The 23,273-nt window shown below is 42.0% G+C and overlaps 4 protein-coding genes across 4 annotated transcripts in view; all 4 read right to left on the reverse strand.

The window, feature by feature from the left end:
• The window catches only part of LOC126565600 (endocuticle structural glycoprotein ABD-4-like), a 113,351-nt gene that overhangs the window by 33,291 nt on the left and 56,787 nt on the right, over positions 1-23,273 (reverse strand). The gene's annotated exons all lie outside the window — the stretch shown is intronic.
• Positions 330-1,139, reverse strand: LOC126565620 (endocuticle structural glycoprotein SgAbd-2-like). The gene is made up of 3 exons (XM_050222815.1): positions 1,031-1,139; positions 734-916; positions 330-643 (listed from the first exon to the last, which is right to left on the reverse strand). The coding sequence occupies exons 1-3, from the start codon at positions 1,037-1,039 to the stop codon at positions 455-457; spliced, it is 381 nt and encodes a 126-aa protein (XP_050078772.1). The 5' UTR covers positions 1,040-1,139; the 3' UTR covers positions 330-454.
• Positions 4,220-7,596, reverse strand: LOC126560588 (endocuticle structural glycoprotein SgAbd-8-like). The gene is made up of 3 exons (XM_050216547.1): positions 7,585-7,596; positions 7,294-7,500; positions 4,220-4,414 (listed from the first exon to the last, which is right to left on the reverse strand). The coding sequence occupies exons 1-3, from the start codon at positions 7,594-7,596 to the stop codon at positions 4,220-4,222; spliced, it is 414 nt and encodes a 137-aa protein (XP_050072504.1).
• On the reverse strand, positions 14,075-20,086 carry LOC126560589 (pupal cuticle protein 36-like). Its single transcript, XM_050216548.1, has 4 exons — positions 20,078-20,086; positions 15,140-15,431; positions 14,825-15,074; positions 14,075-14,759 (listed from the first exon to the last, which is right to left on the reverse strand). The coding sequence occupies exons 1-4, from the start codon at positions 20,084-20,086 to the stop codon at positions 14,156-14,158; spliced, it is 1,155 nt and encodes a 384-aa protein (XP_050072505.1). The 3' UTR covers positions 14,075-14,155.

Below are 23,273 nucleotides of genomic sequence, written 5' to 3' on the forward strand. Positions count from 1 at the left end.
GATACTCAATGTCAAGTTCAGGCGGGCTGGCGGGTAGACAAAGAGTTGTGTTTTGCCTTTGGTATAAGTTGATGTTTTGCTTGTTTGTTTAAGAGAAAAACAAGGATACAAACTGCTTACTAACACCAAACAAAAGAAGGTAAAGAGCGGCAAAGCATCACTTTCGCCCAATGATACTGAGCAGGAACGAACGAGTTCAACGAACGAATCAGTGACGAACCCTGCAGTTATTTGACGGACAGCTGTTTAAGACTTTGCAGTAAAATGTTGCACTAAAAGATCTCCTTGTACGAATATTCGTGCGTCGACACGTCGTTATTAGCAGGGTGGTTTTTATTTCCTTGTCACTTTACGCTTCAGAAACATGACTAGTTGCTGCCAAGTGCCTGGGACCTGTATCACTAACCTAATTCACTATTTACGGCTCGCAGTGTGATTGTTGTTGCTAGCTACACTACACGGAACCACGCTTGTTCCGGCTCAGGTTCGCCAACAGTCGCAGGGCACGCTCGATGGCCTCCGGGATGGGTGGTGGCGTTGGCAGATGATCACCCTGCGGCTGGAATCCATTCTCATCTGCGATGTACTGCAGTGAGATACGGTTACCTTCGGGATCGGTGTACGAGTACTGTCCTTGGGCGACCTGTGGATGAATTTCGTGTAAATAGAATAAAAATAAGTTGATAAGGGAAGGCGTTCCTGTTCCTTTCACTAGAGTTTGATCGATAATTACTTGCGCTTGTTCTTCACCAAGATTCTTCAGTGTACCCTGTTCCTCGGCCACTATTCCATTGGATGTTTCGTACGCATACTGATACGTCCCGTCCGGGTTAACTTCCGAGTCCTGTCTGAGTACGGTGGCATCTTTATCTGCCGTCACGGATGCAATCAACCCAAGCACGAGCACATAGACGAGCTAAATCACGCAAGTAAATACAAACAGTCACACAATTAGTAACTTCCCTTTCGCTGGCCATATTGACACTCGAGTTCTTTGAAGAGCATCACACGCACTCACTACACTACGCACCTTGTTCATTTTGTTCACTGTAAAGCTGGCACACGGAAGATGATTCTATGGTTTACGTCACGCTAGAAGAGATCGAGCACTGTTGGTCGTCGCAGTGGGTACAGAAATCTGGCAGCGGCCGCAGCAAGGCGTTGGCTATTTATATCGGTTCGTATGGCAACGGTCTTTCGTGCTTTTTTTCGGTAAATTTTATATTTCGTCCACCTTTCAAACTTCGGGTTCGGGCTGAGAGTTGGAATCGGTTTCGTCGAAGCGAACCAGCGTCCGGTTGTGTGTCCTAGCAAATCACCATAAGGCGCATCTAACGCCCTCCTACCCATTCCCGAGCCATGGCATGCGGCTACGATGGAAGCGATCGTACAGAAGAGAAAGAAGAAAAACACAACACGCGGTGGGGCCTAGAAACAAGTTGTTCGTTAGACAAAATTTGCATAAGTTTCAACGACACCCTCCACAGTCGGAAGATTTGATTACCACCGGATCAATGGCAGATGGACCATCACCGTCAGGGGCTATTGCATCATTGACAGGTAGTTGTAGTAGCAGCAACAGCAGCACCGCTGATAGAAGAAGATCACACAAGAAGCAAGCCGCTAATCGTTATGATCTGGCACACGAGCATCGGAGTGGATTTGGCAGGGTCAAACTCTCTTCAATTGGCACGAGACTTCGAGAGCCATCCTCTTGGTCATGCTCTTAGGAATGCAGTTTTCTTAAGCGAATACACAAACAAATAAGCACCTTTTGCGAGTCTACCTTGGGAAACTAATTTTAGTCCACTAAATGCATTCATTCAAGGGTACACTCGGATAAAATATGCGTACCGGTGTCATTTTTTCGCTAAACGATACCCGATGGGACGGACGCGATAGCGCCAGGATGAAGCCGTGGTGAAGTCAATTAAGTTAAACGATGTAAATTATTTGCCGATTAGCGGGTGGGATCGGGATACAGGTACGGGATGCTGGTAGGAAGATATCCTGGACGAACAATCGTTAAACTGGGCCCAGCGCAGGATTATCGGGCGGAAAACACGCATGGTAACGCCCAGCCGTAAATATTCTTTAGGGCTCATGAATATTCATACTAAGCGCGCCAAATCGCGGCGGATGTACCGTCGTTCTCGTGGGCATAATCAAAACAATTAATAAACACCGCATCGATCGGTGCCGCTAAATCCATCACGCTTCCAAGAAATTCATCCGGATGCGGGTGAATGGGGTCGAATGGGTTTCGTTGGGTGTGGGGTGGTGTGTTGGGTGAAGGGTTGAATGTGGGCAAGCTAGATTTGGTGAAGAAATATTTCTTTGAGCATGATTCTTTTTTCACGCTATGCCATCGGAGAACAGTGGGATGAGCTTAGTCTATATTATATTTTTTTTATAAACATTGGATGGTATGAGCAGCTATTTCGTGTTTGGAAGAAATTTCTTACCTAGTATTCTGAGTAAATAACTATCGTGATTGGGATGTCTCGGTGTTTGACACGAATTGGGGTTTGCCGAGAACTTCGGATATGGTCAAAACAACGCTGTCAATAAACACGATTTTTGTGTTCTTTTGGATGTAAAGTTTTCAACTTTTTGAGTTTTTGGTTGGAGTTCTCAAAACACATACTGTGATTTTCGTGGCAATCACAAATATATCTGCATCAAATTCTACGCTGATCGTTTCATTGTAAGCAATACTGAGAGAGGAACTTAATAATCTGGATTAATACTGAGGATGTTTCTATCTCAGAGTCAGTGACGTGCGAAATTCATTTCAATGTAAAAAAGTACATCTTGAACATGAACCAAACTCCTGTAGATCACTGTGTATTTGAGTAAATAACATGATGATTTTGGTTTATCTGGTCGCTTAGTAATGATCATTCTTGAGGATTTTACTGCATCATTCAAGAGAATAATACAATTTATTTTATAAACACACAGACGCTATAGATCGCTCTGGAAAGTAACCAAGAGAGGTACTTTCGCAGATATCTTCTTAGTAGGTTAGGGAGGCCATTGTATAGCTAAACACCGGTTCTGCCGAGCGAAGGCTGGCAACGCTGTCGCCTTTGGCTTTCCCTTACACCACACACACATCTATTTAAATTTGACATAAAATCTTTAGATTGGTCATTTGACAGGAGAAGAAATTTAAAACATGTTCAGATGTCAGCTCTTCTTTCCGGACATCAAGCGTTTTTCTCGAGTTTCTGTATTTGCTTTTGCTTTGTAAAATGCTACAAACCGTTATTTTTCCAAATTTCCCAGGTAGCTAATATTATTCATATCGTTATGGATTCATAAACCTATGTTATTTCCCATAGTGCATTTGCCAGCAGATTGTTTGACTAACAGACAATACCAAGAGGGCGCCACATGGGAATGCTTTCCTCACCTGCTCCAACAACTACAACAACACATGAAAACCGATACCGATACCTGCTAGCAATAAAAAGAACGAGCCAAAAGCATCATATTCTTACCATGGCATCGTTCATTCATCCACCGACTCGCATGCTACTTGCCTTGAGATTAAAATGTTTCGTTTTCGTCTCGCTTTGGTTTATGGTGCGATCGGATGATCGGTAGTTTTTACGAGCAGTTTGCCCCAGGAAGGATGCAAAGAGGCAACCGGTAGGGGGTGGTTGTTTTTTTTTCTGGTGGGTGCGAGAACGCGGTTAGAAGCACGCGTGCGCACACGAATCGCATAAAGGATGCTTGAGGGTGATTAGTTTGATGGGTAAACTCGAAAGCCTATCGGACTGTCGGGGGATTAGTTAAAAGCTTGACACGGTGAAGGATAATGCTGCTGTTGAGCCATGTCGAGCCAAACATTGTGATACGAAGAGTTCGATAATGATGAAGCCATGTTTGTGAGCCTGATGATTAGCAGTTTGAGTTTTTTTTGTTGTATTATACACAGAGCATTTCAGGTCTTTTAATGTGATGATGTGTTGCGTTGAGAGAATAAAATTATACAATTATTGGATTTAAATAAAAAAAACGTTATGATTTATTTACATACCTCGCTGTATGTGAATGTGGCGATGTACAAGTCATGTGTATGGGTGAGTTTTGCTTACAATTTCTCAATCCTTATCTCAACTGTACCGTTGCTATAACACTAAATAGGCGATTGATGAGTCTTGTTTTACGTGCTAGTTGTGCTGGCCCGTTGCGTGCCCTACTTTCTCGCTCAGTACCTCCGCGAAGAGTCATCACTCGGTGGCAGACTGGCCAGATATTCGAGCGCACGCTGGATCGCCGGTGGGATGGGGGGTGGTGTGGGCAGATGGTCGCCAAGTGGCTGGAAACCGTTCTCGTCCGCGATGTACTGCACCCGTATGAGCTGTCCGTCCGGTGCCGTGTAAGAATACTCTCCTTGAGCGACCTGTGCAGTAAGAAGAAGCTGGTTAGTGGTAAAGCGACGAACCCTTGTTGCCTTTTAACCTTCCCGGCCAGGACTAGGCGTGTACGAGCATGCTTGCACGTACGTCTCGAAGGACAAGACTGGTGTGTTTGAGTGGACACCGTTGGATATCGGTAAAGCCAGTCACAAAGTATCAATTAATTACTCATCCTCGCTCGTTGAGGTGCACGCATCGAAACGTTCAAGAGGGTTGTTCTCTTTGCGATGCGCCACGCAATTGCAATCGATCTTTGGCGTCCGCTCATATCTTTGGTGATCATGTAGTGTGTGTGTGTGTGTTTGGGATTACAAGGAGGCAAAGTAACTCTGATGACGCCGTTTAAGTGAGCTTTTGCAATGCACCGGCACCGGATAAATGCCGACACCGCTTCAGTTGGCAACTGTTTCATTTGCTCCGGTGAGATTGTGCAATTGAATATCAGCTTACACTTTGACTTGATGTTCAATGTGAGATTAATTCTGCTAACGGATGCGACAGTGCTTTGATAATGGTGTCAGCTTCAAGCATGAGAATCGAGCTGATCAAATGCTTTGAAACAGCCAGAAAAAGAGGAAACTCGCTGCTAAACAGCTTTGTCACAACTGGCCATCCAGCTGATGGTTGATTGCACTAAATTTGCAACATCACTTTTATTGGCAGGTTTCCGAAAAATAAAATCATAACCAGATTGAACCATATCGCTTCGCCACTCCTCCCTGGGGGCATAGATTGGTTGCCATTGGATCATCAAAAGGTTTGGCCAACATTTGGCCACCGAAATGACAGCAAACCGTTACACAAAACCAAAATAAAAGCACCCGCACCCAGCACCGGGCAAACTCTCTCAAGCAACACTTTGCAGAAGGAAGCCAATTAACCTTTTCCCGAAGTGCTGCCGTTTATTTCGTTTATTTTTGCACCAACCCACACCTCTAGCCACCGCTTTCCCAGTCACCATCGATGGGTCATGCAACGAGCCAAGCCACAGCTCTGTTGCGCAACTAGAAGCAGCTTCCCTAATCCGTGTGACCATTCGGATCTGGATCCTGTTCGATTGCGGTGCGACGATGCACGATCGAAAAGGGAATCGAGATGGCATAAGGCACCATTGCCGTTGCATGCCAGCTCGTCAAAAGCATGTCAACTCTCGATGGCATCGTGTCACCCTCGATCAGTGTCACCCATACAAACCCCAGCCGGCAGTGACATCCGTGACCCAGGGACGCACCTCACTGGCTAGAAATTCCAACTAAACTTTGAGCATTGAACTGGTGAAACTGGTGAGCGCGGGAGGGAATTAGAAAGAAAAGCTCGCTGATGAACTGCTCTTTGTGCAGGTCACAGGGCAACTAGCGGGGTGGTGGACGATAATCAGAAGAAGCTATAAATATTTGCTTCGTAAAGCGGTTTTGATTAATGGACGACAGCAATTGAGGGTGGATTGGCCGCATTTTGGGGGAGCGTCTGGGTCTGGTTTGGTGGTGCGCGAACGCTTTAATCGATGCAATCAGGGTGGTGCGTTTCAAATTTCCGATAACTCTTACATAAAAGCACCGCTTTCGGTAACAAGCCGAACAGCAACTGGGTCGTGCAAAAGTTTGTCTTCTATTGTCCGCTTAAGGGCATGCGATGGGGAGGAATTTTAAAAGTAAAATAAAAACTTTCGTCACCGAAGGGCGTTTAGTTTCGTTTTCATTCTTAGTAATGATTGGGACGAAAGACAGCGTTCAACGCAGATTGGTTTAATATGTTGCTATATCAGTATGAATATAAAATATAATGTTTTTGAAAACTTTACTTAACTGGAATAAAAGAAAGGTAAAGTAAAACTTGACCTCGAACTTATACATCAACAAATAAATAAAAGCTTTATGGATTGACTTTGTAGCTAACTGCTAATTATAAACAACAACCTCAGAATATTTCGAGCAATGGGCGAACTTTTGGCAGTTTTAGAGTAAAATTATACATTCATACTACTGCTCATTTAGTTGAAGCCTTATTATCTAACAGTATCTTAGCTTGAAGGATACTAAGAAATGGCGGGGAAAAGCTTGGGCGGTCAGGCGACAAACGGCTTCAAACTTCACTCAGCAGGATCAGGATTCAAATCGTATTTGGACCGTCCCCCCGTAGTGAGGACTGAATAGCTACCTACATGGTATTAGCAAGTCTGGTAAGCCATTAGTTGGCCGGTGTGACATAGAAGCTCGTAAAAAGTAAAAAAATTAGAGGAGAACTGCTTGAAGTTAAATAGAGCTACAATACAAAATAAATGAAATAATAAAAGCTCAATAAAGTAAAGTATTGTAGTAAATTAAATAAGGCAAATTTCTATTTAACAAAAGCAAGCATTTTAAATTGTTTGGCAAAGTTAAATAGGATTAGCAAATATTTTTGGATTTTCAATTAAATTTTGGTAAGATCAAATCAAGATTTATTCAGAGATTAACGTTTGAAAATCATACTGAAGCTTAAGAACCTTACGTACGTTAACCGCCATGTCAGTTACTGGTGACCAACACATCACGTGACACCGGTGACCGACAATGTTTGGTTCAAGCAATTGAACTATGAAATTATGCTTCTTAATTCCTTATCAATATTTGACACCGGTCACAAAACTCTGACCAAAAGAATCCACATCCTACACTCATTGCCTGCCAATTATTCTTACGGATCTGTTCGTCTGGTATATGTGAAACGAGTTAAATTTTGCATCGACGTGATAGGTTATTAAACACATGCACATCACATACACCAATGACTAGGATAAAATATCACAAACCTCCAAATAGAACATAAAAACACATAAACTCCAAAATGATTGCATTTTTCACACCATGTTCCACCATCTCACCTGTGCTTCCTGCTCGGTTCCAGCATTCTTCAGAAAGCCTTGTTCTTCCGCCACAATACCATTTCCCGTCTCGTAATTCCAACTGTAACTACCGTCCGGATTCACCTCCTGCTCCTGCCGGATGATAGGAATTGGTTCCGTCGTTGGCCCCTGTGGTGCACATTCCACATCACCCAAAGCCAACAGCACACAGACACAGATGATAATCTAGCCGCGGGAGAAGTGTACAAACAAAATAACATAAAACACTAAAACACACTTCAGCTCTTGATGGTTCAGCACAAAACTTACAATCACTTTCATTCTAAAATTTCTCTTGCTATTCCTGGCTTCACACACTTCACACTACGTTTTTTGCGTTACGCGTTACACCGAGAAGACACCGAAGGCCTGCGATCCTGCTCGGACGTGGTGACGTTTCGTTCTGTCGATGGGAGGCTTCTTCGTGGGAGATATTTATATCCGCACGGTGTGCACCTCGAGGATTGTTGCCGAATATCGCACGTTCGGGTAGTATGTAGTCGGTGCGGTGCGGTCGCTGATGTACCTCCACCTCCAGCGAGCTATGCCGTGCTGTACAAGGGCAGGGATGCTGTTGGAGCTGAGCAAGCGGTATCCCTTTTGCAGTGACTTCGGGGATGATCTTACAGCGACAACGGTCCCCTACCTCGTGCAACTGACCACGAAACCTACCGACCCCAACCTACTCACGCATACAATATACCCTTCCCCATCAGCGCACTGACACCACCTCGGGTGCCTAGCCGCACGCGAACTGGGAGGTACTTGATTATTGTTATTATTACCATAGTCGCACCAATCTCATGAAGAAGCCGGTCCAAACGCGCCACACTGCTGCAGCTGGACAGACGGTGAAGATGATCTTTCCCACCCCGAATACCTTTTTTTTAGGCTCTTCTCTACAGCGGTTTAAATGCTTGCCGGCTGGTCGTGGCATTTCGGCGTCTTCGTTTGGGGTCTTTTGGAGTACGTACGCTCAAGAAAAGAGGGCGCTACCCGATGCCATCTACACCACGGTCTATACGGAGTCCCATAACACCAAGTACATGGCGCTTCGGTGCGACTTCGATGGGGTACATGCACCAGGGGACAGATTGAACGATACGAACGAATGCTTGGCGAGTGGATGGCGTGTGTGAGACAGGGCACTGGTATCTGCTAAAGTCACTTTTATTTTCATTTTGGATGATCTCGACTGGTTTGGGACCGTGAAATGATAACGGTTTCGTGGAGGGGATCGTATTGCCGGTGCAGTAAAACACTGGTGGGCAGAAGCTGTAACCATTATCGATTTTATTTTATTATTTTGATTACATTATTACAATAACCTTTCAACGGTTGCATCCATACCGGTGGCGGTGTAATAAAAACATGCATAAAAATTAGGTTACGGATGGGTAAATTATTATAATTAACTGTTCGGGGATGCACTTCACATTGTTTATTATTATTTTATTGTGTGAATACTTTGTTTATGATAGTACTTAAAATTGGTGGAAAATGTTCAAGAGGATGATAGTCTTCAGCCGAATCATAAAACTTATTTCTGAAGAAGCTGGAGAATATATCCTTTTCAAATCAAACATTCATTGGTTACAAAAAACGATCCAAAAATGTTAGCTAAAGTTTATGTATAGATAATGTTAATCAAAGCCATACATTTAGAACTTTATTAATTGAACATAGTGCTTGATATAAAGCAAAAAATTAGGAGTATTAGCCTTACTATTATTGTTAATTAATTTAGTACTTAAAAGCGGTGCTGGAGCGGGGGTGGAAATACGAGCTGCCATACTTAATAATAAATAAATAAGAAAATAAATAATAAAATGAATAAACAAATAAATAAATTGAGATTTATTTGGAAACAAATATTGAGATTTTAGAATTGGAATTTGCATTTGCACAGAATCCATTATTTGTTTCTTTAAATTAAAAAAATAATGATAAGGATAAAAATTATCTAATAAGCAACGAAATCAATCAAGTAATAAAATTGGAAATAAGTTGTTGGATAAAATAAAATTGGTTGAATTAATAAAATTGGAAGTCTATAAATTTAATTTTAAAGTTTAGTAATAAATAATTGTTTATAAAACTTATCTAACAAAAAAAAAGCAATAAAATATTAATGGCATGTTTATACTTGTCCTATTACAAAGTATTACTATTTGTAGGTGAAAGAAATAATTGAAAAATTAAGTGGTGGTTCACGAAATAAAAATTTAAATAAATGAACAATGAAATTAATGAATAATCAGAAAAAAATTCTATGAAATAAGGACTGAAAATTTTATAAAAATAATTCAATAATAAAAGAACAGCACATTTCTAGCTGAAAAAAACACGTACGATTAACAAGTTAAATGCAATCACTTAAGCTAATCTCTTTATTCTCATAAACTCATATCAAATCTGAAATAATACAATCAAATTCAAATACGAGATAAGTTCTAATGGACGATTTCCAACGATTCCTTATTTGTCCTTCCTTGTTCGGACACAATTCAGTCCATTCATGGGGAAATACCGTCGAATCACCAGCATCATCATAATCATCATCATCATCAGCATCGTACGACAAATTATTGCCTTCCGTTCGTTTGGTTGGGGAATTCTAATGCCAAAAAGGTGTTTCCTTTGCGACTAATAGAGTCACCCTCGGTATGCTCAAAACCGATGCCCCTAACGGTAGCACCCATGGCGTGGAGATTCAACGGTGTTCGAGCGCAAGAATCTTCCATCGAAAAACTGATGCTGCGTGTAGCCGGACCGAAAATCAAGTTATCAATTACGACCGCTCCATCGTAACGTCGAATGAGCGAAACAGCACGACTCCTGCACGCCTGACGCGACTCGGGCCGAGATGTCAAGGAAGATGCCGTTTGGGAGGGACGTTTGGTGAAACCAGTTTCACCTTTTCCAATCTGCCAACGGAGTAAGCCGATGCGATCACTTTGCACAGAACGGACGGATTGAAGACATGGGTGAAGATGCTCCGGACATTGGCGAACTTCGAACTCGTACCGATTGGCCAGCGTACCAGACTGACCTTATGAAGTTGTGACTCAAAGAAGAGGTATAAAAATCCCACACGACTCCATCATACACACACGCATGAGACGGTTCGCTCGAGAAAACAAAAAAAAGCACCAACTAAAGGATGTCATCTTGTCGGCGGTACGGAGGACACACAGTTCTGGAAGGTGTGTATTTTGCCGACTTCATATTCCAGGGTCAGCAGAAAATGATTATCATTGTTGTTTAGCTCTGCCGACTACCGATCGGTGGATGCGTTCCTGGTTCTCCTTCGAAGTCGCAGGAACGTCCACCATCCTCCCATCTCGAATGCGACTATTCGGTCGCGTTCGACGCTAAACGCTGCAACAATGAAGGATTGATTTATTATCTTCAACATAATTGACACCTTCAAAGGTGTTTGGCTGATAAACACGCTGCTCTTCCTCGCGGTACAACCTGGAACCGGGGAGGCCAAGCACACGTGTGGTTCGAGGTGTCGGAGCAAACGAAACATACAACGCATGAATGAAATTGTTCGCACTGGTGCTTACAATGGCAACGGTACAACAGCAGGAGATAAGCCGTTGCCGATGGTAAAGGTCTTCATAATACTCACAATAGGGTAGACGAGTCGTAAAACGGATTGAGGCTGTGTGTAAAAACTAAAAAATAGGTAAAAAATGTCAAAAGCTTTGGCAACTGGATTAACAGTCCTCGTAGTGATGACCTATGTGGGCTATGGCTGCAAAGGGTGCGATTTGTGAGTGTGTGTGAGTGTCTTTGTGAGTCGAAGCATAAGGGAGGGTAATTATGCGAAATGAGGTGAATGTTACACCCGTGAACTTAGCATTTTTAAGCTAACGGTCAAAACGATAGTAAATAAGTGAGGCGCCTTAGCGTATCATGCAAATTTGTAGTGGAAGCAATAAAGATAAGTGTTATACTTTTTCAAAGAAACTATCAACGATGAGAGCGCACTTGGACATCAGCATTCATTGGGAGAAGGGGCTTAAATTACATCCTTCTAATTCCGTAGCTATAGACAGAGCGAATAAAAGTTTTTACAAATCATTGCATACCTTTAGGCGTATAGATTCACGATCCTTGTGAGGAAATTCAATTGTAGAGAAGTTATTTCGACAAATATAACCACTTAACTAGTAATTAAATACTTATCTTAGCTGATGATAACAAACAAGAAATATTAATGGAAAAAAGTTAGTTAAAAAAGGGGAACAAATATCGCCAAGAAAATACATTTTATGAGTTTTTAATCTCACGCGCTTAACTCGTCCAATTCCTTTACAGGGTGGACATCAATTCATTTGAATTTATTGTCTGAGCTCAATTCATTTTCATAACAAAATTAATTTAGTCATGAAAAATCCCGCCTCATCCTTCAAAAGGGCTTTGTCGTAAATGATGATTCGTCTACCAAAACCATCCAAGAGATTTCGTCTTCTTGCGATCCATAGTCCTCATTTACCAAGAGATCTCATTATTAAAGGGGTCTTGCATACCATGAAATCTGTTGTTCTAAAGTAACTACCAATGGAACACTTATTTTAAGACATCTCTTTATGTGTGTGACATCCATAGATTCTTTCGATCCAAGGGACTACAAAGTTCATGTTTTCATCAAGAATTAACTTATAGTTTATAAAGTCTAGTTTGTAATCCTTATCCTTATCCAAAAAAAAAAAAGAAGCCTTAACCGAAAAGCAAAAGCCGTGATTCACGATTTCTGGAAGGAACATAATATGATACTTAGCTCGACAAGACTGATGTCATATTCCATTTGATCCGTTATTTCAAAGTAAAAATAGACTATCGGTCACGTGGTGTAAAGGAGTTTAGCAAGTCATGTTTGTATCTCTAAGATCTGATCTAACCTAGATCTAAGATTCTCTTACTGATCAGGTAGGCAACTCTAGTTAAAGTCTGGTGATGTAACCGATGGGCGATAAATCGAACGACAATGTGTAGGCAAATGATTTGCACGTCAACTATATTATGTTGACAATTTAAAGTGATTTTTTTAAGGAATGAGGGGTAAGAATCATTTAGTAAATTTTAAAAGTCATTGAAAGTTATCTTCTTGAAGCTAATTAAATTAGACTGGATTAGACTGGATTGAGAACCGATTTTTTACGAATATGTGAGCTCTCTAACCAATTAATAACTGTTTCCTCGAAGAAGTCCTTATCAACCTATCAAGAAAATGACTGCCAAAACGTGCATTTTTCATACGTTACAATGTAAAGTAAAAGATATCAAATTGAACATTAGGATTTTATTGTTTAATTAATTTTTACCGTAATTAAGTCCAAAATACTACATCAATTGGGGACAAACACAAAATACCAAGAAAAATCTGTTTGTTTGTCGAAAGCAAGCTCTTCATTTGGTAATACTTTGACATACAGCACTTTCAATAAATTTGAGCTTTGCGAGCAACTATAAGTCATATTTACAGCAACGAACGTTTCGTATGAATGCCTTATCTGGATAACATGTGTCACAATAAGCCACTCTGAATAAATCTTTCTCACTACATATGGATTCCCATTAACCAGAAGATATTGCAATCGAATTCGCAACAGTGAACAAGCGATAATGAATGCCTAATAAATATCGTTCAATGCTAGCTTCCGCCACCGAGCGTCGATGAGAGTGATGGGCGAGCTTTACCGATTTCCTTTTGTAGCGACCTACTCTGAATTTTCTTGGCACAATATTGTGTCACGATCGATTCACGGCCCGGGAGGTAATCTCGCTGGGCAATTGAGTCCGATCGCACACACAAACCACAAACGAATAGGGATGACATTTCAAAGTGTAGTTAGGATCATGAATAATGTTTGATGAGCTGCAAGAAGTCATGGGATTTGAGGGTCAGCCGAGTGTCGAGTTCCTTTTTTGAGCAACTATATGGTTCATGCAAAGAGTGTACTTGCCGCATGGTTGGCGAGAGCGTTCAAACCACCACGTCACGACTTTTTCGACTGATCCGACGGATTAGATCCGATGCACGCGGTTGATCGCGACGGATGGTGCTTCAAATTGACTTGTACAAATTATGCTCACCGCACCACATAACGTGTGTCCGTGCGCCGTGAGTAAAGTGAGCTTCTATTCAGATACTTTATCATCACGCCTTCTTTACTGGGTGTTTTTCGTTTACAATCGAGTCTGGTAGCATTGAAAATAAATCAATCGCCGTGGCTGGTAGAAGCGTGGCAGGGCAATTATGAACGCTGTGATGACATTAAATAGACATGTCCATAATTTATGGCTAAGTTTGATCGATATTAGAAGGGAACGGGAAAAAAGATTTCAAATAAATCATCATGTGGAGAAGATTTGACCAGCTCAAAATTTGTTTATTTCTCTCTTGCAAGCATATCCCTAGATGAGCTTTTTTCGAAGAGATTGAGGGGAGCTTTGAATGTAAAGCTTTGCACTCGACTTCGAATCCAACCTCAGAGCTTTTTCTGTTCATTCATCTTAACGAGAAAGACCCAACGACCTTCATCTTTCCCGTCAGCTCAAGATCAAGTTCAAACCAGTACTTCCCTCGCAACTTTACAACCATTCATACAGCTGCTAGCTTACATCAGAAGTGACTTACTCGAGACGACGGGTTTCAGTTTTCACTTTTCTCTTTTTATTACAACCGTTCACCATTTCACCTTATTTACAGCGAGTGAACACCTTATTTTCGTATCGTTTTCGTTTGTTTCCTTTTTTTTGTTTCTTTTCTGTTTAAATGCACTTGTGCATCTGATGTTTGCGGGCTTAATGTGATAATGGTGGCATTTTAATACTGATAACCGGACTGCGGATTAAACGACCCGTTGCCTGATGGTCTTCCGGGTGCGCTGGGACGTGGCGCAGCAGGTGCTCCGGGACCACCGGAAGGATAGCCAGCGGGACCACCGGGTGCGGCAGGACCACCAGCGGCGGGATATCCAGCAGCTCCACCGGCCGGTCCGCTCGGATAGCCACCCTGTCCTGGACGGCCGCCTGGTCCAGATGCGCCTGGTGCACCTGCACCGGAAGGATATCCACCCGATCCAGTTACCGAACCAGGATAGCCCTGGGATGGTTTGCCAGCCGCTCCAGGATATCCACCTGCACCACTTGGGCCACCTGGACCGCCAGCAGCACCACCACCGGCAGCTTGAGCAGCAGCGATCGCGTCAAGTCCCTTTTGGATTTCTTCCGGAATTGGTGGTGGCGTTGGCAGATGGTCACCCTGAGGCTGGAATCCGTTCTCGTCCGCGATGTATGTTACGGTGATGACCTGTCCGTCAGGGGCGGTATACGAGTAGGAACCGGTCACGCTTGGGATCTGGTTCTCGGAGCCCTTGTTCTTGATATCTCCCTGTTCCTGTACCTTGATACCGTTGGCCGTTTCGTAGCTAGAAAGAAACAATTACTTTCAGCAATACTGTACATTGAATGTAGTTTCCAATTCCATAGTCACCTGTATTTGTATGTTCCATCACCATTGTTCATGTTCTCATAGGAGATGATCTCGATCGGCGGTTGGCTTGGACCGGCAGGTGCAGCCCCTGGAGATCCTCCTCCAAATCCGCTTCCCCCAGACGAGAAGCCACCCGAGGGAGCTCCAGCACCGCTGCCAAAGGCCGACGGAGCACCACCACCGAATCCACCGGACGGAGGACCATAAGCAGGAGCAGGCGTTCCTGGACGACCTGCCGCAGGACCACCACCTGTATTAGAAGAGCAGCTGTATTAGACGATGCTTATCTCCAGCAAGCCCCATCCCACATCTTACCAACTCCACCCGGTCGTTGTGCTTGACCTCCGAATCCTCCAGCGCTAGGTCCAGCTCCACCGAATCCAGCACCGGACGGTGCACTACCTCCAAATCCTCCTCCGCCCGGTGCCGTACCGGGACCACCGAAGCCTCCCGGACCACCAGCCGCACCACCCGGTCGGGAACCTCCACCCGGCGATGGTGCCGTCAGTCCCGGGCCACCACCAGCAGAAGCCGCTCCCGGTGGGGGCAGATAGTTGTTGTCCAGACGGGCGCACGAGCACGCCGCCACCAACGTTGCCAGCAGGATCTACAATTGAATGACCGACGTGAAACGAAGATACAATCGACCGTAACCTTAGCACGCTTTCGCAACGCGACGAAGAAGTCGAAGTCGAGCCGCAAGAGTGACCCATTAAAATAGGAGCATCTATGCCGCCAACTCACGGTTGAGTGGTCACGAAATTATCATAAAAGCATCTCGAGCAGGCGAAACCAGGCACCTGGGGGCCGAGAGTTGTTGGAGTGTCTTTCAATGAAAACATTGTTGTGCATCAAATGGTGTCCGTTTGCATTTGTCTGCCAGATTAGAGCTTTCTTATCGAAGCACAAGAATGGTCCCGACCGGGAAGGTATTGCAGCGTCAATCGGCAGTTGCACAAGTAGAGCGAGCACCATCTTTTGGGCACCAAGTGTCTAGGTAAGTCATGCATCTACATTGTGCTCGGTTGGTGCGGATGCAAAACTCGAACACACATAGCGCTCGCCGGGGATAGAGATCAAAGCGAAACCACGAGCAACCATGGCAGAAATGGCAAAACCGAGTATCCAACAACGACCATTCCACCTTTTCGAACGATTCGATTGCATTGAGAAATGAAGACGCGCGATAAATGAAGACGAGGATGCCGGATTTTTTGTTTCTCTCCCCGGCATCACTGTTGTCATGCTGGTAGTCACGCTTGGTGACGAAATGGTAAGGTGCTCTAGGAACAGCACAACATAATTACCGCCGACCTTCCCACTTAAGAATGGGTGACGGGAGGAATTGGTGTGCAGGTCCCTTAACTGATAAACCTTTCATGTTTTTCCTTCGATTTCCTCTGACTGCTTAGTAGCAGAGCTGAGAACTGAGTTGTTTAAGGGATGAGCATGGGAAAAGAACATAAAAACGTAAATATTTTTTATTTATGCCCCCTGTGAATCGTTTGAAGCAACTGTGTCGTACTTGCTTCGAATAAAGAAACGGACTGGTTTTTCGAAACAGTTTTATGCATTCTATTGTAAGTGAAAATTCAGATTAGCTTCCTTGATTGTTGCTGAAAACCAGATACAGAAAAAGCTCCGTGCAATTCGGATCATTTACACTGTGCTTTGGAACCGTGTTTTGGTTGGATGGGCCAAGGTGTTACCAATACCTCGTAAAAGAGTTTTTTTTCTTCACATCATCATAACGATTGTTCATGCCCTCGAACGGTGTAGCATATCTGCAACATAAATGTAGATATGCTTCCGTTGTTTTATGTTTTTTTTAGACTTCACCTACACATGTTTGTATTGTTTTCTTGTGCAATTGTTGGAAGTTTTGCAAGGTCTGCTTAAAGAAACGTTGGGTTATGATGGAGGAAGTATAGATCAACCAAATTCAAATATCGTATAATTATTTTCTTTAAAAATAGAGCATACATAATTTTAACAGAACATATAACAAGTTGCTATTTAGCAAAAAATATTCTTCTAATCTGTTTTTGTACCATTTTACTCATAGTTTTAATTACTTTTTAAAACTTGCTCTCAGAGTTTATTAAAAGTTGACTAGAATGTTAAGGATAGAACGTTCTTGTGAATAAGAATCACGTCATAAAGTTGATGTTGTTGTATTTAATTTTATTTGCTTTTTTAAATGTATGTTTTATACTTTCCTCACAAGTTCATTTAAAATATCACAATTTTGACTCCTGTCTGCAAAACTGTCCGAGTAAAATTATCGTGAGTCCCCGACATACACCAACGACCTGATTTGTCTAATAGCTATTCGAAACTCGATGTGCCTGTTTCAGATAAATTCTTATAAAACTCTACATAACAAACATATTTTGATTAATTTCACACATTTACCTTCACAATCAATAGATAACAAATGTAGTAACTGAGCTTATATATTTAATTAACTTTAATCTTTAAAGAACTATGGAACTAGGAAACGCTTTAAAAAGGCAATTATGCAAATGCACTAATGCATTGGTTTTATTGAATTTTAGAATAATATAAAACATTCTTATGTAGCATCCAATACTTTTCATAAATAAATTTTACAAACAGCCCAAAATTGTTAACAAATAAATAAACTGAACTAACGTCTTTCCATATGTTTAAAAGAGCCAATAAATACTTATTGTTTTTACACTTTATTTTAGACTGGCAAGATTTTGTTTGATGTTCAAGGCTTTTTCTATTTACGTTAAAGCCTTAAAAGTATCGCTAAACTCTACGGAAACATTATTTTTTCAGTTTTCTACCATCTTTTCTGTTTCAAACAGATTCTAAATATTTTTTCTAACATTGCAAGGTAACCAGAGGTGGTCCAAAAATACCACAGTTCTCTTTGTGGCATGCATTCCGACTAGACACACCTTAGCGCAAAGGACCGCCAGTAGCTACAGTAGCTTGCCTTTGGCGTTGTGTTGACCTCTTGGTCGAGAATCTCGCTACTGCAACATATGTATGGAGGGCTTTTCGTGAAGGTTTTCTTACAAGCTAACCACCAACTCTAAGACAAAAACATCTGCACTGATCGTGCCGGAAAACAGGCGGCACATATCGAAAAATGTGTGACCTTTTGCAAAACTTACAGATGCAGTGCTACACTTGTGCTTATAGAAATTGACAACAACAACAAAAAAACCCGCCTTGCTCGTGCTACCCAAGAAGGAAGATCCCTCTACCAAACTGAGATGGAAATCATCTGTTTAATCAACAATTTTACAGCTTAATATCCCAGTTACTCAATAGCGATTGGAGAGCGTTCCGCTGCGGAAAAAAAACCTGAAAAACAGAGGTACAAATTTAATAACATTACCGGTTCGATCGAACCAACAAGGCGAAGAGCTAAAAGCCGCAAGACAATCGGATTATGTGTGCCTTTCACCACCCGCTGCTTTTGCACGAGCGTTTTTCATCGAAACCGACCGAGAACTGATGTTGGTGGGTTACGATTTTTGGTTTTGCATTATCAACAGCTTCAAGCTGCATAACTGCACAACTGCACCGGGATGCATTTGACCCCGGGGATGGGCAATCGAGGCAAATCGCGCGCCGAACCTAATCAGTGTGTTTAATCGCAAACGCCTAAGCAAAGGAGGATATCTTCATGAAGCATGCTTTGACAGACTTATACAATCGTTTCATCATGTGGCTGTGGCAGTTTGGAAAAGTTATTCTATCGAAATATTTAAACATTCGATACGAGATGAGATGACCTTTCCGGCCATGCTTGAGAATCATCAAGGATGATTATTTGCTATCATTACAATCAATTAAATATAAACACCCTCACCCAATCAAACCGGCCGAGCTAAGTGTGTTTCGCGTTTTCGGACTCATTCAAGAGTATAAACGTGATCGGTGAATTGCGCGTGGGGATAATAATAAGAAGTACTGTGGGGAGAAGGACACTGGGACGGGTGTTGTTGCGCGAATCTTCAACACCCTTTTCGGGACGCCGGCATAACGCCACACGAACTGTTTCCCAATCAATGCACAATCATAATTGCGCTAGTACTGTCGAGCTTGCAAACAAGCACAATTAGGTGGCGGCCACCAAACCGTGTGCCGCATCGTGCACCGGACAGGTGAGAACGATTCTCGAATCCCTCACAATCGAACCGTTTCGGGCTGCTCATTAGTTCAGGATTACCGTAATCAACGCCTCGGTATGGTACGATTAGCATAAATGACATGATGAGTAGCTTCTGCAGCAATTGATCGAACATAATTTTATGGCGGCAAAAACAGCGATCCCAAACTGTGAAGGCGATCGATAAGGTCTGGATGACTTCAGGGTGGTTGTGGTTTTATGCATCGTGATCGTGTGGGGTATCACGTCAAAAGCGAAAAATTATGCAAAGTTACTGGTTGGTTTAATTAAAGTTGGCTGTGTTGGTTTTAGCAGCGAGTTATTGAAGAATTTTAAATTCTTTTAAGTTAATTTTTTAAACAATACGGTGACGTGGCGTCATACTCTATAATAAAAAAATAAGTTTTTTTTTAAATTTTATAAAAGCTGTTTTAGCTTAAGAAAATGTCAATGAAGTATGAAAATTTAAATCACAAATTGGACTTTGAATTTATGGCGAAACAAAACGTAAAGGGACTTACTATAACAGTAATAATAATAAAAAATATATTTTTTTTTGTTTAAACAGTTTTACACAGGAGAAAAACTGTACCATGCAAAGTTCATATTTTTTATTTTATATAAACTAGATTAGCAGGTCATTTCCTCTCTGTTTTTCTTCTGTCTTATCCCGGGCAATTACAAATTTTATATTCGATTGATAATTTATTGTTAAACTGTTGTTGGTAACAATTTGGATCAAATCTTGCTCCAATGTAATAAAAAGTTCACGACTTCCCTAAATAATTAATAAAAACAGTTAAATGAATTGAATTTAATTTAGAAGTTGCTATTCAGCTGCGTGATGCATAGAAACACTATTTATGTAAGAAATGTATTGAAAATTATATGGAAAATTTTGAATAAAAATTCACAAACACCCTAAAGAAATTTCAAGGACCACCAACATACTGTTGAATGATTTTATCAAGAAAATATAATATAAGTTAACACTTCAATCATAAATGTTGAATAAAGCATTTAAATATTCACTATAAACTACTGAACAATTATTCAAAACACTCCTCAACTCTTTAGCGAAGCAGGACTTTTTCACTTACAATTTTCATGATGTACAACGAATAAATAACTCAAAGAACACACACAAACACACACACTTTTCGTTAGTTTTGCAAAAAAATAAACACCCAAATGTGTATCACAGATACGGTACTATGTTGCACTTGCACATGCAACGGGCGAAGGCAAACTGCACACCGCTGCAGTTGTCAAGAGTTGTAGCACCGACGCAGCACAGACACCGAGCACCGAGCACTTGTACGGGGATGACACTCCACAGTAGGAAGAGGCACAGATCCGAATGTGTTGCTGTGAGCGGTAAGTTCTGCTTTATATATAATCCTCTTCACTGTGCGCGACCCGGTACAATGGTTTTCGCCGATTGTTCAACGCATTCGGGTCTTGCCGGAGCGTCCAAAACCGTCCCTCCGTCGCTCGGAGGCTGGTGGGGTACAAACCGAGAATCAGCGCGGTTCTCCTCCTCGTGGCCCCTTGTCTTCAGGACAGTTCATTGATATCGAACTGGCCGTTTGGCGGAGGATGTGGTGGTTACACCGGTGCATCATCGGTTTGTTCGGGGCCACATTCGGGGCGAAATGAAATCGAGAGTAATCGGATCGGAAAGCGAAAGGAAAAAGGGTGGTCGACTGCTGATCGATCGGTGGAAGATGAAGGTGAAGATGGCACTTGAACCGATACGTGCAACAGCGATGAAAGAATGGAAATATGTCAGAGATGAACTTAAAATTATTTCCTTTTTTGGAGTAATTTTAAGTGATAATTAATTAACAAGAATATAGTTATGATCGAGAAAGATGTCTCAATAATTTCAAACAATTAATTGCCATCTTTTACATATCGTTCATAAAGTAGGAATTTTATTAATTGTAATGAACACTGAAGTTAAATAATAGGCAATAATGATTAGGGAAACTCCAACAAACCAAGGTGGTAGAAGAACAAAAAATGAAAGTAAAATAACCAAAAATTAATAAAAATACTACAAAAATACAACAATACGGCGGCGTCATAATTAATTATAAATAAAAATAAATAAATACTACAAAAATAGACTGAACTTTTGACTGCTATTGTTGTTCAGAAATACAATGGAAAATTAGGAAATTAGAAGAACCACAAAAATTGCAAAATTAACACTGTTCCCTGTTATAATAAACTTAAAAAGCTTAATTTTCTTCTTTTTTGAGTTGTTTGCTCTTAAAACTACTGTAAAAATTTGGGAAAACCATTATTTATTGTTTTTGCTTTTCTTCTTCTTGGATAAACTACCTGTTAAGACATGCCAGCCATCTAATAGCTTACTTGACTTGTTGATACCTTGTAGTTGGACAATCAGCTCTCATTATGTAGAATGGTCCGGATGGGATTTGATTTTCGGTCCTGCCCATCCTAAAACCAGCACCGCTGTAGCCGCCGCTAGTGGGACTTCCTTCTGCTCTATTATTGATAATTTTATTCTCTTTATTTTATTTTATTTGAGTAAGACGGCTCTACACCATTTTTACACCATGTTAAAAACACGATGTAGTTCAATTGTATCAAAGCATATTTTTTTGAAATAAATTTTTAAAACAAATTTCAGGATGTAACAAAAGGCAGAACATAATACACAAATATTACGCACAATAAAACACGTGTAAAAGAATTATTTTTCCCCTAACGATCTGTTAACGTTAAGTATTTGTAGAATGATCCGCGCCTGCTTAGAACAATTGAACACAATGTACACTAGAACAGCGAGCTGCCATCAATTAAACTACTGAGCATCGCATTTGTTTCGCTCGATCGATTGGCGATCATTAAATAAATAACGTTTCGAATTTACGATCCACGATGGAGAGTTTGTTTCCTTCCTTCCGTTGCCGTAGCGATTGCCGTGTCCACCAAACACGTCAACTTAAAGCAATCTCGGATATTGTATATCCCTCCGAAGACATGTCACTACGGTTTAATCTTCCGGATTGATGGATCCATCTCGTATGATAGCGAGAACACAAAAGTAGTCTCTACAGTGTTTCTTTTTTCTTGTTATGTGTAAGTCTGGTGTGTGTGTGTGTGTGTGTGTGTGTGTGTGTGTGTGTGTGTGTGTGTGTGTGTGATTGGTTCAATTGAAGTTCAAGAATAGAGTTTTTAGTACCCGTTGCGGATTTTTTGCCGTTCGAGGTTTGAATCCCACTCAGGGTAAATGTGGGTGATCGAAAACGAAACGCTAATCATAATTCCCTTTTCGGTTGGGTAAGGTTCTTCAAAGGGCAGCGTGTTGTTTTCGCGCGCCACGATGATGGAACGATCGGTACGCTGATTTAGTTATGGAAATGAGCGACGCAGCTCATTGTGTCGCAGCGATAGTGCGACACAATATTGCTACGAAAGAGACCCTTTGACAGCTGCGTGACGTGCCGGCAACAATTCACTCCCGAGGACACGTTGATCCTTGACGGGCGATAAGCGAAAAGATGATTGTTAGACATTTTGCGGGCTGTTACGCTGTGCGAAGCAGCAATCGTATCGATGAAAGGGAAAGAAAAAGGGCACCTGAGCACAGGAGATTGTCATGGGAATTAAACAGTAGTGGAGGAGGTTTGGTTTATTGCTGAGGTTGTTTAAGACGAGAATTTACTCCTGTAGTCAATAATTCTATCGTTTGCAGCAACTCTCAGTAAGGCACCGAACTGTAACGCTCGTAAGAGTTAATACAATCGCTAACCGCCGTCAGCCAGCGTAATGCGCAACGGCATCACCTCGGATACGTGCGATGAAGATACTGTATTGATCAGTTGTCGATTTCCTGCCGATATTGGTTCAATTTCGGTGATGAAACGATTTCGCCTATGTTTGCTCCATTTCCCGAGCTCACCTGCAACAGCAAGTGCCACCGGAGACATCTTTGGCTGCATCTTTGGCACCATCGCTGTTGCTTCTTCCAACCCGATATGCAAACGAAACGGAACGCTTTTCCGACCACGGGAAGATTGCCCAATCGTACGTTCGGTTTTCATTCTCGATCGATGTTTCGGTGCAAGCTTGTTGCAACCTGGTCTTATTGGAACGAAATTGTAGTGTGTGAAATGGAGCACTGAGGGAGTGCGCTCGATCGACCGTGCACTATGCACGCCGTCGGCACGGTGCATCACGATCGCGATGGTCCGATTGCGCAGCCCGAGTCCAAATTTATCGCTCCCGGTGTCGTATCAGGTGGCGCTACCCGCGGTCCCG

Source organism: Anopheles maculipalpis, chromosome 3RL, assembly GCF_943734695.1.
Source record: "Anopheles maculipalpis chromosome 3RL, idAnoMacuDA_375_x, whole genome shotgun sequence".
NCBI classification, from domain to species: domain Eukaryota; kingdom Metazoa; phylum Arthropoda; class Insecta; order Diptera; family Culicidae; genus Anopheles; species Anopheles maculipalpis.

Coding starts and splice junctions, on each gene's coding strand:
- LOC126565620 (XM_050222815.1), bottom strand. Junction 644..733: donor TTGGTGAAGAACAAGCGCAA/GTAATTATCGAT, acceptor ATTCATCCACAG/GTCGCCCAAGGACAGTACTC.
- LOC126560588 (XM_050216547.1), bottom strand. Junction 4,415..7,293: donor GAACCGAGCAGGAAGCACAG/GTGAGATGGTGG, acceptor CTTACTGCACAG/GTCGCTCAAGGAGAGTATTC.
- LOC126560589 (XM_050216548.1), bottom strand. Junction 15,075..15,139: donor ACAACGACCGGGTGGAGTTG/GTAAGATGTGGG, acceptor CTTCTAATACAG/GTGGTGGTCCTGCGGCAGGT. Junction 14,760..14,824: donor GATGGAACATACAAATACAG/GTGACTATGGAA, acceptor GTTTCTTTCTAG/CTACGAAACGGCCAACGGTA.